We start from the raw sequence: 13208 nt of genomic DNA, 5'->3' as shown, positions 1-13208 counted from the left end.
CCCTTTCTCTCTTCTAAAACCAATCTCTTTTTCTCTCTCTCTCTCTCTCTCTCTCTCTCTCTCTCTTCACACACACGTGTGTGTGTGTGTGTGTGTGTGTGTGTGTGTGTGTGTGTGTGTGTGTATTGAACGTGTTGGGCATCTCATGCGAATCGGACGTGCTCATCTCGTCTATGTTGTTTTTTTCGTGAAGGATCCTTTTCCTGAAACTTTTGATTATCATCAAACACTTTGCCGGATGTACTCATCTCTCTCTCTCTCTTTATATATATAACATTAAACTAATTGAATTTAACTTTAGATAGATTTAGCTTTATTAAAATGACTAAATTATTCTTAAAAGAATGATATTCTTGAAAATGCATGATTGCTTTTCTAGATTAAAAAAGTAAATTTGATAAGCTCATAAAGTTTGTGTGACTTCTCATTTTGCTCGTTCACCAAGGTTGTTAAATGCGATGAGGCGAAGCCAGGCGTTGAGCACGTTATGAAGCGAGGCGTAAGCCTCGAGGCGTTGAAGCGTAAGCTTCATGATCAGAATAATAAAATATATAATATTAATAAAATAATGGAAATTTTAAATAAGAACTACTAATTTGCTTTTAGTTATTTTAGTACAAAATCATAAGAAAATAAAATAAAGATTTATCACCGATCTCTGCATCCGCCATTAACTGATCGGGGCCAAACAGGGAGGCGACGTCAGAATCGACCTTGAATGAGACGATGCTTGCAGCGTTTTCCAAGAACTGCTCGTCGATGAGAAACCGTGCACCGGGGTACTCAAAGAGGAAGAGGAGGAGAGTACCAAATTATGCATTGGAGGACGACGATCTGTAGTCTGTACCATGAGGCCGCCGACAGCCCCTCACTGGCTACATCTGATCTTGAGAGCGGTTTTTCCATGTATATATAAAAAAAGGCCGCCGGCAGATCCATGAGGTGGCCGACAGACCCGCCCTGCCCCTCATAAGTTTTTTTGTTTAATTAAAACTTATACATGTAAGCCTGGAAGTCCTACAAAAACTGAAAAAAAAAACACCATTTTATACCTCAGGCTGCCATTAAAATGCATTCAGATAAAGTACCTTAACAAAAATAAATAAACAGGTTGTTTAATGTAATAGCCCTGAAATCAAACGGCCTTTTGTAAATAGATGATAAGTTAGGCATAATGTTGTAAATTGCTCAATATCTTCATCATTTTTTACCCAGGACTGTTAAAAAAAGAAAATCTCAAAATCACTGTTGAGGAGGCAGCGCTTCAGGTACTCACTGTGTGCCTCATTACCTTGAGCGCGTGTCTCGCCTGTGAGGCATACGCTTCAAGTAATGAGGCGTACGCCTCTCACAACACTGTCGTTCACTTTAAAAATATCGTTCTTTTTACCAATATTTTAGTCATTTTAAGTTTAAATAATTTTAAAGTTAAATACAAATAATTTAATGTTAGGTTAACCCATATGCGTGTATGTGAGGCACTCTTTCACCACCGCCACCACCATCCAAAGTGGGTTTCAACAATAAAAAAAACGGCCACTTTTTATCTGAAAGCTCATCAGGTCATAGGCAGCTCTGCCTTGGATGTCGTTCATACATTTGATGAACAACAGTTAGTTGTTTTTTAAATGGATCCCAAAAGATTTCTTTGTTAGCCAACGTGTGAGCCATGGCACAAGTTCGATTGGTGTGGTCATGTGGTCCCATGATCACACGTTTTCTTTTTTCCGACTTCTGTATTTTGAGAGATTTTGAGCGGCAGTTCCGTTTAGGTAGGAGGTTCTCTATTAAAGTTGAGTTGATGATCTACAACTCATCACACGAAAACTAGATGGACAAGAAAGCCAAGGGCCTCTTATCAATCACCAGTCCAACGACATAAACTGCCGTCTAAACTCTCTCTCCCTCTCTCTAGTTTTAGTTGTAAGCAGCATGCACAGTAATAAAATTAATGGCTTAAACAAAACAAATAAAAAATGATCATGTACGGTCAAAATGATGCATTTCTTAAAATACTTCACAATTTATCAAATTCGTGGAATGGGCAATATCGTAGGTTCTCAATTTTTTTTTTGTCGCTTTTACCTCTCGCAGAGCAAATTTTTTATTTTCACAAGTCATGACGCTAAAATAATACACCCACGAAACTCCTTAACAAAATCTCATCCAAGGTTGTGAAATTCCAAACAATTTAAAAAATTCACGTGTTTCTCAATGCACGTTGCAAAAATCCTTTCTAGTATTGCAGAAATTTATATCTTACGAATTTCAGAATAAGTATCCACTATTATTGATTTTTTTGTTACAAATAGTATAAAAGCAAAGCTAGGGTTTAAGAGAAATTAGGTTTTTTATAGTATCCAATTAGTGAGAAATTATAGTAATTTTTTCACAGCTAAGTGGTGGCAATGAGAAGATTGACAGTGGTTCATCGACGAAAAGATCGATAGAAAATCATGAGAGGATTGACAAAAATTTATCGACGGTGAGAAGATTAGCGACACTTCAATTAAGAGAATCTTATGATATGGGTGAAATAGAAAATAAAATCTATAGTCAACGTTCGATCAAGTGGTATGGGTGAGATATGCAATATTTTTGAGGTCATTTGGTTTAAACAAACTGTGATAAAAGGGATAGATGTGTTTTCTCCTTATCAACACAAAGTCGACGTATCTCATAGTTAGCGTTTGATCAAATAGTATAGGTGAGATAATTTATTTTCTTCCAATCAAAGCTGTAGTGAGAACCTGCATTCTCATGAAAGAATGAAATGGATGCAAATTTTATTTTGTGAAAAATAAAATGAATGCAATGTATGAACGACTTTATTTGTGAAATAATCAAAAGAATGTAATGTATAAGCCTTTTTATTTTGTTAAAGAATATAAGGAATGCAATGTATGAGTAACTATTTTATTAAAGGGCAGGATTTATTTTTTAACCTCTTTTTTTTTCATCAATATTCCTTTTTTTTTGGGAACCCCCAACTTTAAGCCTCTTTAGCAATTTTTTCAACAAATCTTCCGCAAAAGAAATTGAGTTGAATTGGACAGGTGCCATTAATGAGCAACATATGTTTTTTCATGCAATCACATTTCACCGGCATACTCCTAAAGTGAGCAATGAAGCAATTCCAGTACTAAGATGGTGCCACATGCCTTTAGGCTATTGTCCCCCAAAAGAAGAACCACATGGCACACAGTGTGTGCATTGCATCTGCTCAGCACACTTCAGAGTGTGCCATGTGATGACACTTGATCCTGGCTCCCAAAGAGTGGTCAACCAGTGGGAGTCCTTGGGTTCCCCCGACTACCCGACTACCATCGGAGGGATGGTGGGTCTCGGATGCCTGACATACTGGACCCAGTACTTAGATCAGTTCTCATGAGCAATGGGTCAGGTGGCTCGCTGGATACAGAGTAGCCCACCCTGTTGGGCTAGGCTTGGGCTTGTTTTTCCAGACCTATTCACGGTCAGGTACTACTACAATATAGAGTGTGGGCGGTGCAAGAGGAAAGACTCCCCTTGTTTGCATCATCATGTGGGGGCCATTCATTCGCGACGCAAACAGGCCTAGGAATGACATCATGTGATATTAAAAATGCGATTTTTAAATATTCGTCTCATCCGTGGTTTTCTCTAGAGTTTTGGGGTTGCATTTTCGGTTAGCATCAAACGTTCTAACCCCATCCGCGCGCACAGGCGCAATCTTACTTCTTTGCGTCTCCTTCCCATCTCCCTCCTCCTCTGCAGTAAATGCCGGAGGTGTCGATGCTCAACAAAATTTCCATCTCCATCTCCGACGACTATTCCGGCGAAGATGCCGGAAAGATGAAGGTCCGGGTGAAGAGGAGGCGGAAGAAATCCGGCGCCCGTGGAGGGATCGTCCGACGAACGCTAGCGAAGATCTTCCGGTGGAAGATGGTGATCCTCCTCTCCTCGATCGTCTCGTTGCTCCTCTTCGAATGGTTGAGGATGGCGGAGGCGCCGGACGTAACGGAGCCGAGATCAGAACTCTCCTCCTCCGCCATGGAGAAAGAGTCGGCGGGGAACCTCAATCAGATGGACATACCGACGCGATCCGTCAACGGAACCAGAGAGCGTAACTCTCTCTCTCAATTGCTTGTTGATGAAATTCTTTCTTAATTGCTTCTTTTAAGTATTTATACCAAATCTTCAGAGAGTGTCATCTTCGCAACTTAAGGGCAGCCTTCATCCCAAATTGTTTCTTTTTAAGAAATTTTAATGGACCTCAGTAGAAATTTGCTTATTTTATAAGAAACTGATGAAAATCTGTAGAATGTTTCAATCTTTGTAGGGAAAGAAATTGACTTGTGGAAAATTGGTCTTTTTTAGAAAGTTAAAATGTTGAATCTTTTGCTGTGTTTCATGTGAGACACGATTAGAGTTCTTGATTTCGATTTGCCTTTTTGTCTAATTGGCTTGAGTTTCTGCATTTAGCATGTAATCCGAGTTTCAGGTGCTTTTGATTTTTGAAGTATTTGGTGTGAATTGGTATACCAAATGCTGGATGCATGTTCTATTATTTAGCTGGATCAGTAAATTTAGGTGCTTCGGTGTTTCACCAATGATGGTTTTCCATGTTGAGTTGAATCACGTCTAAGATGTGTATGCTTCATTCTTTTTGTAGCTGGATTGATAAATGCATCTTCTCTTTGATCATAAATGCTGTGTGTACTTGCCGCTTTTAGTGACTTTTTATCACTGAATCACATAACCATCCTAACTTGAGGGGTTTGAAGGCCTAGCTTTATGCACCTTAATCACCCAAGGCTTTCTACCATATTGGTTAGCTGCCTCAGACAATGTAGGTCATGCTTGTACTTACTCCTACAAGCATATGATATTCAGAGCGTAGTGTACTTAAAGAGGGAAATGTGAGCTAATCTTTGTAACCACAAATATTATCTTTGGATTGCATAAATGTAATATTGTCCTGATGGTTTGGGAGCGTAGTTGCCTGCATAGGTTTTTCTGGCTTACTGGTTTGGTACCTTAATGTATCTCATCCTTTTGCTTACTCTTGCAATTATATGGTCTACCTAGTCATAGTCTTGCATATTGTTTCCAACATGACCATCCAAAATAGGTTCCTAATTTCATTTTGAAGTCAAAGTAGGGAAGTGGGGTTGCCCTTGTGTTACATTAGCAATGAAGTTTCTTATTTGTGACGAATATGGATGACAAAGCGAATTAGTATTTGAATTCAAAAGGTTGACTGCCACTTTTTGTGTGGGCTTATCAATTTTTAGGAAACTAGTATTTATATTTGTAAGATCAAAAGTACTTGGTACAACAAATGTCCAAAAGTCATGTTTGTGTTGATAAACTAACTAAATGTTATCTACACTTCTCATGCTTCGACCTATGAGGGTTCTTCTACCCAAGGAAGAGAAAAAGCTACATTAACTTTTTTTGACAGAAAATGAAGTTTGTTTTTAAAACAAAGCACTTCTTTAAGGAAAATAATGCCAAAATGCCCTTCTTCTTATCCAAAGAAAGGGGTGTCACAAGACTTCTATGAAAGCAGGATTTGTGCATGCTCCTTCCCAAACAAAACAATGCCAAATGTCTCTCTTGAGAGTGGGATGCCAGAAAGACTCCTCTATTTCTATTCAGAAATGAATGCCAAAAGATTCTGATAAAAACAATATTCCTAAAGATTCATCTTGCTCACCAAATAATTGGCTCTTATAAGCGTAGGATATTGAAAGAGTCATCTCTTTCTCCAAAGAAAGAGATGTCAAAAAGCTATTATGAAATATGAAGTTGAAAGGCTCTTCTCCTCCTAGAAAAGGAATGCTGAAAAACTCCTATGGTGACAAGATGCCAAAGGACTCCTTTACATTTTCAAAACTTTAAAAAATGATGTTGAAAGACTCTTTTTCCAACATGGAAGAAGATGATGGTTGGACTTTGATGATCCCCAAGATATATGTTTTCTTAAAAAGAGGCTCTTGAAGGTTGCATATCCTATAAGAGTATAGCAGCCACTTGATGAATCAAGGCTTACTTGCTCCTGTGCAAGTGAACACAATACCTCTCTCACATCACTACTTGCCAAAAGTTTGTGCAAATGAGAAGAAGCTTACTTGTTGCATGTAAGAAAGCAGTGACATCACAAACTTGGATTTTGGAGATGAATCAAGGCTTACTTGCTCCTATACAAGTGGATACAAAATCTCCTATATCATCCACTTGCCAAAAGTTTTATAGGTGGAAACAAAATCTCCTACGAGGATGCACACGATAGCATCACCAACTTCCCAAAAGTTTGTGCAAATGGGCTTAAAGTTTCCTACAGGTGTCAAGTGATGACTTCATCAATAAGATCATCTACTTGCCTAATATCACTTACGCTTGTGCAAGTGATGACATAACAAATGATATCATCTGCTTTTCAAAATTCACTAGCATTTGTGCAAGTTGTGACATTACCAATGACATGGCTAACTTGCCAAAAACTAGACTCAATTTCCTACAGTTGTGCAAGTGATAACATTACCAATGACATCAAAAACTCATTTGCACATATGCAAATTGGTGATACCGACAATGACATCATCCACCTGGAAAAACTCATTTGCACTTGTTTAAGTGGTGACATCACAACCTTGATGAAAGGTGGACTTGGTATTTCTTATAAAAGTTTGAGTGGTAACCTCACCAATGACATTATCTATTTGCCAAAGTTCACCAGCATCTATGCAAGTGGTACCTCACCAATGAGTCACCACTTGCACAGGTGCCAGTGAGGTTTGGCAAGTGGATAATGTCATTTATGATGTTACCACTTACATAAGTGCTGGTGGATTTTGACAAGCAGATGATGTCATTCATGGGGTCACTACTTGCACTCTGGTAAGAAACTGAGTCCACCTCTTAATAAATGGGTGATGTCATACTTGTACAAATGTCAGTGAGTTTTGGCTAATGCATGATAAGAGTGGTGATATCACAACTTGCGCTGAACTTGTATTTTCAGCTCTCTTATAATTGTGAATTTCTTGATTACCTTTTGTCTCTTTAGTTTTTTTGTTGATGTTGTTGCCTTTATTCCCATTGTATTCATAGGAATTAAAGTACTTGCTCCTCAAGTTTAGCTCCCAACATGATAGAGCAACTTTCATAAAGGTTGTTACCTTGATTATGGTATTGTCATTTGAAATGTGCAACTGCCTGCATCCCTTATGGGCTTCTTTTGAGGTCTTTACTTACAAATACTTGCTAGGACATGAATGTTGTTATGGATGAATTGTAATATTTGCAAGTTGAGGGTAAACTTGCACACAACTTGCATGGAGTGTACAACCAAAGTTAAATTTGAGACTTTCACTGTGCAAGTGCAAGTAAAAAGTTTTTACTATTACTACAACTTTGAAATATGTAAGTTGAGAGTTCTTTTATGACTTACATGATGCAAGTACCAATAAAAATCTTCTCCTTTTGCTTTTACTCTCATAGAACATACAAGTTGAGGTTGGATTTAGGTGGAAGTGTCAGTGAAAGATTTCTACTTTTGTTTTCACTTGTATTTGAAGTTGGGCTTGGGATGCAAGTTGAAGCAAAAAAAACTTTTACTTTTATCCATATTCACATGGGACACGGATGCTGGAAAGACTTTTTATTTGTCATTATTAATTTCTTACTTGCCCATGTGCAAGGGAATTTGAACCTGCATATGTGTAATTGTGTGAGTGATTTAAAACTTGTTCGATTGCGCAAGTTGTTTATACCAGAGTTGCCAGTCGAGGAAGTGGGAACGGGAAGCGAGGCACTTCTAAAATTTTAGAAAGTTAGAAGCATGAGACGACATAGAAGCGAACTGAGAATCATCTCATAAGCGAGAAGGGAATCGAACCAGAAGTGACCTAGGAATCGAATCGAAAGCGAACCAGGAATTGAAGGACGAACGAAGAAGGAAGCGACCTAGGATTCGAGTGGGAAGCGAAAATGTAATTATATTTTTCTTAATTTACCAAAATATAAGATTTATATTATCATTAACAAAATAAAACATGAGTAGATAACGTTAAAGCTGATCCATTAATCTCAAAACTCAATCATATATGCAAGTGCAACCGTTTAATAAATAACTTGAGAGTGATATCGCATGTATACAAAAAAAAACAACCAGGCCAACCAATAAACAAATGTTCCCAAGCATGCTAAAATGAAGACGGATCTAAAAGGTGCATGTATGTACAGTGTAGTTGCCAAACACAAGTATAATTACTTTGGAAGAGAAGGATCTGAAAAATACCTTAAAATCTACATCCAAGAGCGAGAGACAGAGAAAGAGTGAGAGACAGAGAGAGCGAGAAGGAGAAAGTGAGCGACAGAGAGCGTGAGGAGAAAGAGTGAGAGACAAAGAGAGTGAGTGTGTGTGTGTGTGTGTGTGAGAGAGAGAGAGAGAGAGAGAGAGAGAGAGAGAGAGAGAGAGAGAGAGAGAGAGAGAGAGAGAGAGAGAGATCGGGTGTACCTGAAGGCCCTGAAGAAGTCCATGACCATAGACGTTGCCAGAGCCCGCTGAATGTCGTCGGAGGGCGCTGGAAGCTGCTGGAGATGGTCATCAGAGAGAGAGAGAGAGAGAGAGAGAGAGAGAGAGAGAGAGAGAGAGAGAGAGAGAGAGAGAGAGAGAGAACCTATTTGGCTTTCCCTTTTTATAAGGGATAATGACCATTATACCCTTAAGAAATGGGTATTTTACTTCTTCTTTTTTTATTTTTTTGGTAAAAAACGACTTAAGGCTAAACATGGAATCTCGCTTCCCAAATTTAAAGGATGCTTCCCCTGATGTTTCAAAAGCGCGGCGTTTCACGCTTCCTAAGCACGTCTCGGGCTATGTCACATGGGTGCGGGTGCGACACGGGTGCGGCGCAATTTTAAAATTTTTGGACACGGGGACTCGGCTATATATATATATATATTATTTTTTTAAAAAGTGCACAGACACTACACAGTCTGTGACTGTGCACAGTCACAGTCTGCACATCACTGTGACTGTGTACAACACAGTCCACTGTGCATTTTTTTTTGAAATAAAAAATAAAAAAAATTCATTTTTTTAGGGACAAATGGATATTTTTGGACTCGGTCAAAGTTGACCGAGTCCAAAATGTGGATGGACTCGGCCTCGACTCGTTGACCGAGTCCAGGCCGAGTCCGAAGCCGCACCCGTGTCGGGGCGTGTCGACTCGGGTGCAGCACCTCCCTAGCCGAGTCCGTGTGACTTAGGTCTCGGGGAAGCACGCTTCCCCACTCCCTATAGCGCTTCCGGTAACCCTGGTTTATACTTGCTTTTATCAAAGTAAATTTTGATCATACTTGCATTTGTACATGTAAACCTTTATCAAGTTAATTTAAATTTGATTAATTGTTTTTACTTTAATAAGAACTTTTTAATCATGCAGTTATAACTGTTCTCATAGAACCACCGAATTTTCCTGTTATTACATTCAACCACCTTCTTTTTCTTATGCATTTTGATACCTGCTTAAGGCATAAAGTAAACTTTTTATCCTTTTTCGATAAAATATCTCATCTTATATTATTTTGTTAAACCTAAATATCAAGTATGTAGTGTGTGTTTGGAACTAGGGATGTCAATGGGTTGGATTGTTCTGATATCTGACTGAATCTAATGTTGTTTAGTCAGATCCGGTAATCTGAAACCATATACGGTTATAATTTGATGCAGAATGGTTTTGATTTTTTGCTACCTTATCTGACAGATATCCAGATTTGATGGATATCCGAATCCAATTACATGTAAAATTGTGGATTTGGTATGAGTTTTTCACCATCCTAGTTCAAATCCAAATCTGTTTAGGTGACACTCTATTACCCGAATCCGAACCTTTACTCCCCTATTTGGAACAAGGATAAATGCAACAAAGTTAATGTAGATCTGCAAGTGCAGATATCTTACCATTCATCATTTGTGAAGCAAGACCATAAGTGAATTGTCTTGTTCATTTTGTGGATGCCATTTGGTACTTCTTAAATAGGGATGCCAATGGATTGGATTTGTTTCAGATATCTGACCCAATCTGCATCCGTTTAGCTGGATTTTTAGAGCAAGTAAAATCCGATTAACAGTCCAATTTGGATTCATATGCAGTCTTATATCAGAAGACAAATCCAAGTCCAAACCTGAATTCTGGTTGCATATAAAATAAGGTTTTTGGAAATTGGTCCCTGCCTTATAGCCGATTTGCAAAATAGTCCCTGCCATATGCCATTTTGCAAATCGGTCCATGCCTTTTCATTAACCCTTGCAAATCAGTTCTTGAGGATAACAGGTATTAACCTTCCTAACAGTAACTATTAAAGGACAGACAAATTGACTATTCTGCACTTACAGGAGGATAAATTTTAAAAATGTGAATAAGGAAGGGACTAATTTTCAAAAAGTTCATGCACTAACAACTATTTGATTAACGGCATTTTGGTATCCAGTTAACCATGGTCAAACTAACAGCTGTTGACAGAAGGATCAGTTGTAATAACGGTGAGAAAGGTGAGGACTAATTTGCAAAATGGCATAAGTCTGACTATTTTGCAAATTAGTTATAAGGCGGGGACCAATATGCAAAAAACCCTATAAAATATGTCTAATCGCCTAGTTGGATCTGGATTTGGTATTACCTTTTCCCATCTGACTCCAATTCCAAATAGGCAATATTCTCGGTAAGATTCAGTAATGTCTGCATCTAAACTGAACCTTGTTTACATGCCTATTTTTAAAAGAATCCACTGGCTGGAGTTTTAAGTGTGCACAACTGGGAAACACATTGATTTGCTGAAAAACTATACATACATATACAAAGATCAATGAAAAATCTTGTGAATATGTTTGGACATTGTCATGATGTCTTTCTTTTTTATTTTTTCACTTTAAATTAAGGATTTTAATTGTCCTTCATGCAATATTGGACATTTCAAATGTCTTTAATAGGCACACTCACATATATCGTGTTCTTCATGCAGTTATGAAAAGGCATGTTGCTGATCATCCTTTTAGTGTATGTTCTTAGAGAGAAGCTGGAAATATACTGTTGACACTAAGAATGATAGTGCTACTAACTATTGTTTTAGTAACAAGATGCCTTGGAGTTCATACTGGTTGTGTGATGGATGCATGAGAGAGAGAGAAGAGATAGATTGGCAGCCAAGAAAGAAAGGACGTCCCATCAGATTAGGGTTCTCATGCTTATATATTAAGATATTTTACTTTGTACAAAAATGCCCTCATCATACATAACTTATACAAACATATCTTGTTATAACTTGAATAATTGAAATACCCTTACACAATAGTGCATTCTTTCGTGACCCTATTCTTAATACTCTTCCTCAAACTATACATGGTTTTGAATCGTGGATAGTTTGGCCTTCAAGAACCAATGCCTTTGAATCGAAATGGCTTGGTGAATAAATCAACAATTTGTTTTTCACTAGTGACAAACATGTGCTGAATCTCTTTATCCTCAACCTTCTCACGAACAAAATGTTGGTCCAGCTCTACATGCTTCATCTGAACCATGGACAGTTTGGCCTTCAATAACCAATACCTTTGAAGCGAGAGTGGCTTGTTGAATAAATCAATAATTTGTTTCTCACTAGTGATAAATACGAGCTAAATCTCTTTATCCTCAACCTTATCATGAACAAAATGTTGGCCCAGCTCCACATGCTTCATCTTTCCATGTTGAACAGGGTTAATGGAAATAGCTATAGCATTTTTATTACCACAATATAACACTGACTTCAATATTCTCTAATTAGTACTATCAAGAGGTGTCTAATAGACTAATATACAGAACCTCCGTTCTAATCGCTACCATGGCCCTGTATTCAGCTTCTGTGCTGGACCTGGCTAGTGTTCTGTCTTTTACTGGACCAAGATACAAGATGCGACCCCGGATATACCCTGTAAGCTGTCACAAACCTTTTGGTGTTAGGGTCTCTTGCCTGGTCAACATCAGATTATGCCACAATAACAACCTGTACATGTATGGGTACATGACTCCCTCTTTTATACATCAAGCCATCCGACATAGTGTCTTTAATGTACTGCAGGATCCTTTTGACTGCTTCCATATGACTTTTCCTGGATGTATACATATACTGGAATACTTGATTGACAACATAGAGAAGATCAGGTGTGGTGAGTCATATATTGTAGATCTCCCACTATGCTTATGAACTTCTCAAGTTGTATAAGCAATGAGTCATCATCTTGGCTCTCTTGCAATTTTACGCTTTGGGCCATAGGAGTTTTGGCAACTTTAAACTGTAACATCCCATTTCGCTGGAGAAGATCATGATCATATTTGCACTCTGTGAGACACAGAGAATCACTCCTTTGATCAACCTGAACTCCTGTTGAATACTTAGAAATCCTAGGTCCTTCATGTGAAAACGATCGTGCAAAATCTTTTTCAGCTCTTGTATTTTGGATACATTGCTCCCTGTTGGGACAATGTCATCTACATAAACTAATAGAACAGTCATACCTATGTTATCGTGGTGAACAAACAATGGATAATCACAATGACTTCTTGTGAACCCAAGAAACCTAATCACATTGCTGAAAGCCTCAAACCAGACTCTGGATGCATGCTTTAAACTATAAACAGCCTAGTTCAATTTCAGGAGTGTACTTTGGGTGTTCTCTTCTGGATAACTAAGAGGGTGCTCCATGTAAACCTCTTCATATAGATCTTTGTGAATAAATGCATTCTTCATATCAAGTTGATACAGAGGCCATCTGTGAGTAGCTACAAGAGAGAACACTACTCTTATAGTACTCATTCAAATAATAAGACTAAAGGTTTTATCATAATCTAACCCATGTTCCTGTGTATATTCTTTAGCAACTAAACATGCCTTGAACCTTTCTACACTCCCATCAGGTTTGCGCTTAATTTTGTACATGCATCTATAACCCACAATATTCTTTTCTGGAGGCCTATCTACTATTTGTCAATGCCTTGATCTCCACATTCATAGCTTCTACCCATCGCGGATTTTGATTGGTTTCTTCATAACTCAGGTTCTTTCTCATTCTTAGTGGCTGCAGCAAAACACATTGAAATCTAATGAAAAAGTTTCATAACTAACAAACCTCTCCTGTGGATGCTTTACTCTTGATGACTTTCTTATCTGTGTGGGAGGAT

The 13208-nt window shown here is 38.1% G+C and overlaps 1 protein-coding gene across 2 annotated transcripts in view; it reads left to right on the top strand.

Annotated features, from left to right (window-relative positions):
• Positions 1-3644: 3644 nt before the first annotated feature.
• LOC149821353 (putative hexosyltransferase MUCI70) overlaps positions 3645-13208 on the top strand; it is a 38633-nt gene continuing 29069 nt past the window's right edge. For both annotated transcript variants that reach the window (XM_089983707.1, XM_089983706.1), the window contains exon 1: positions 3645-4105. In XM_089983707.1, coding sequence (XP_089839833.1) covers positions 3760-4105 — 346 coding nt within the window. In that variant the 5' untranslated portion in view covers positions 3645-3759. The remainder of the gene's footprint in view (positions 4106-13208) is intronic.

This window comes from Nuphar pumila, chromosome 12, assembly GCF_984573655.1.
Source record: "Nuphar pumila chromosome 12, dmNupPumi1.hap1.1, whole genome shotgun sequence".
NCBI classification, from domain to species: domain Eukaryota; kingdom Viridiplantae; phylum Streptophyta; class Magnoliopsida; order Nymphaeales; family Nymphaeaceae; genus Nuphar; species Nuphar pumila.
Note: the sequence above shows the minus strand (reverse complement) of the source record. Positions and strands in the feature narration are given on the sequence as shown.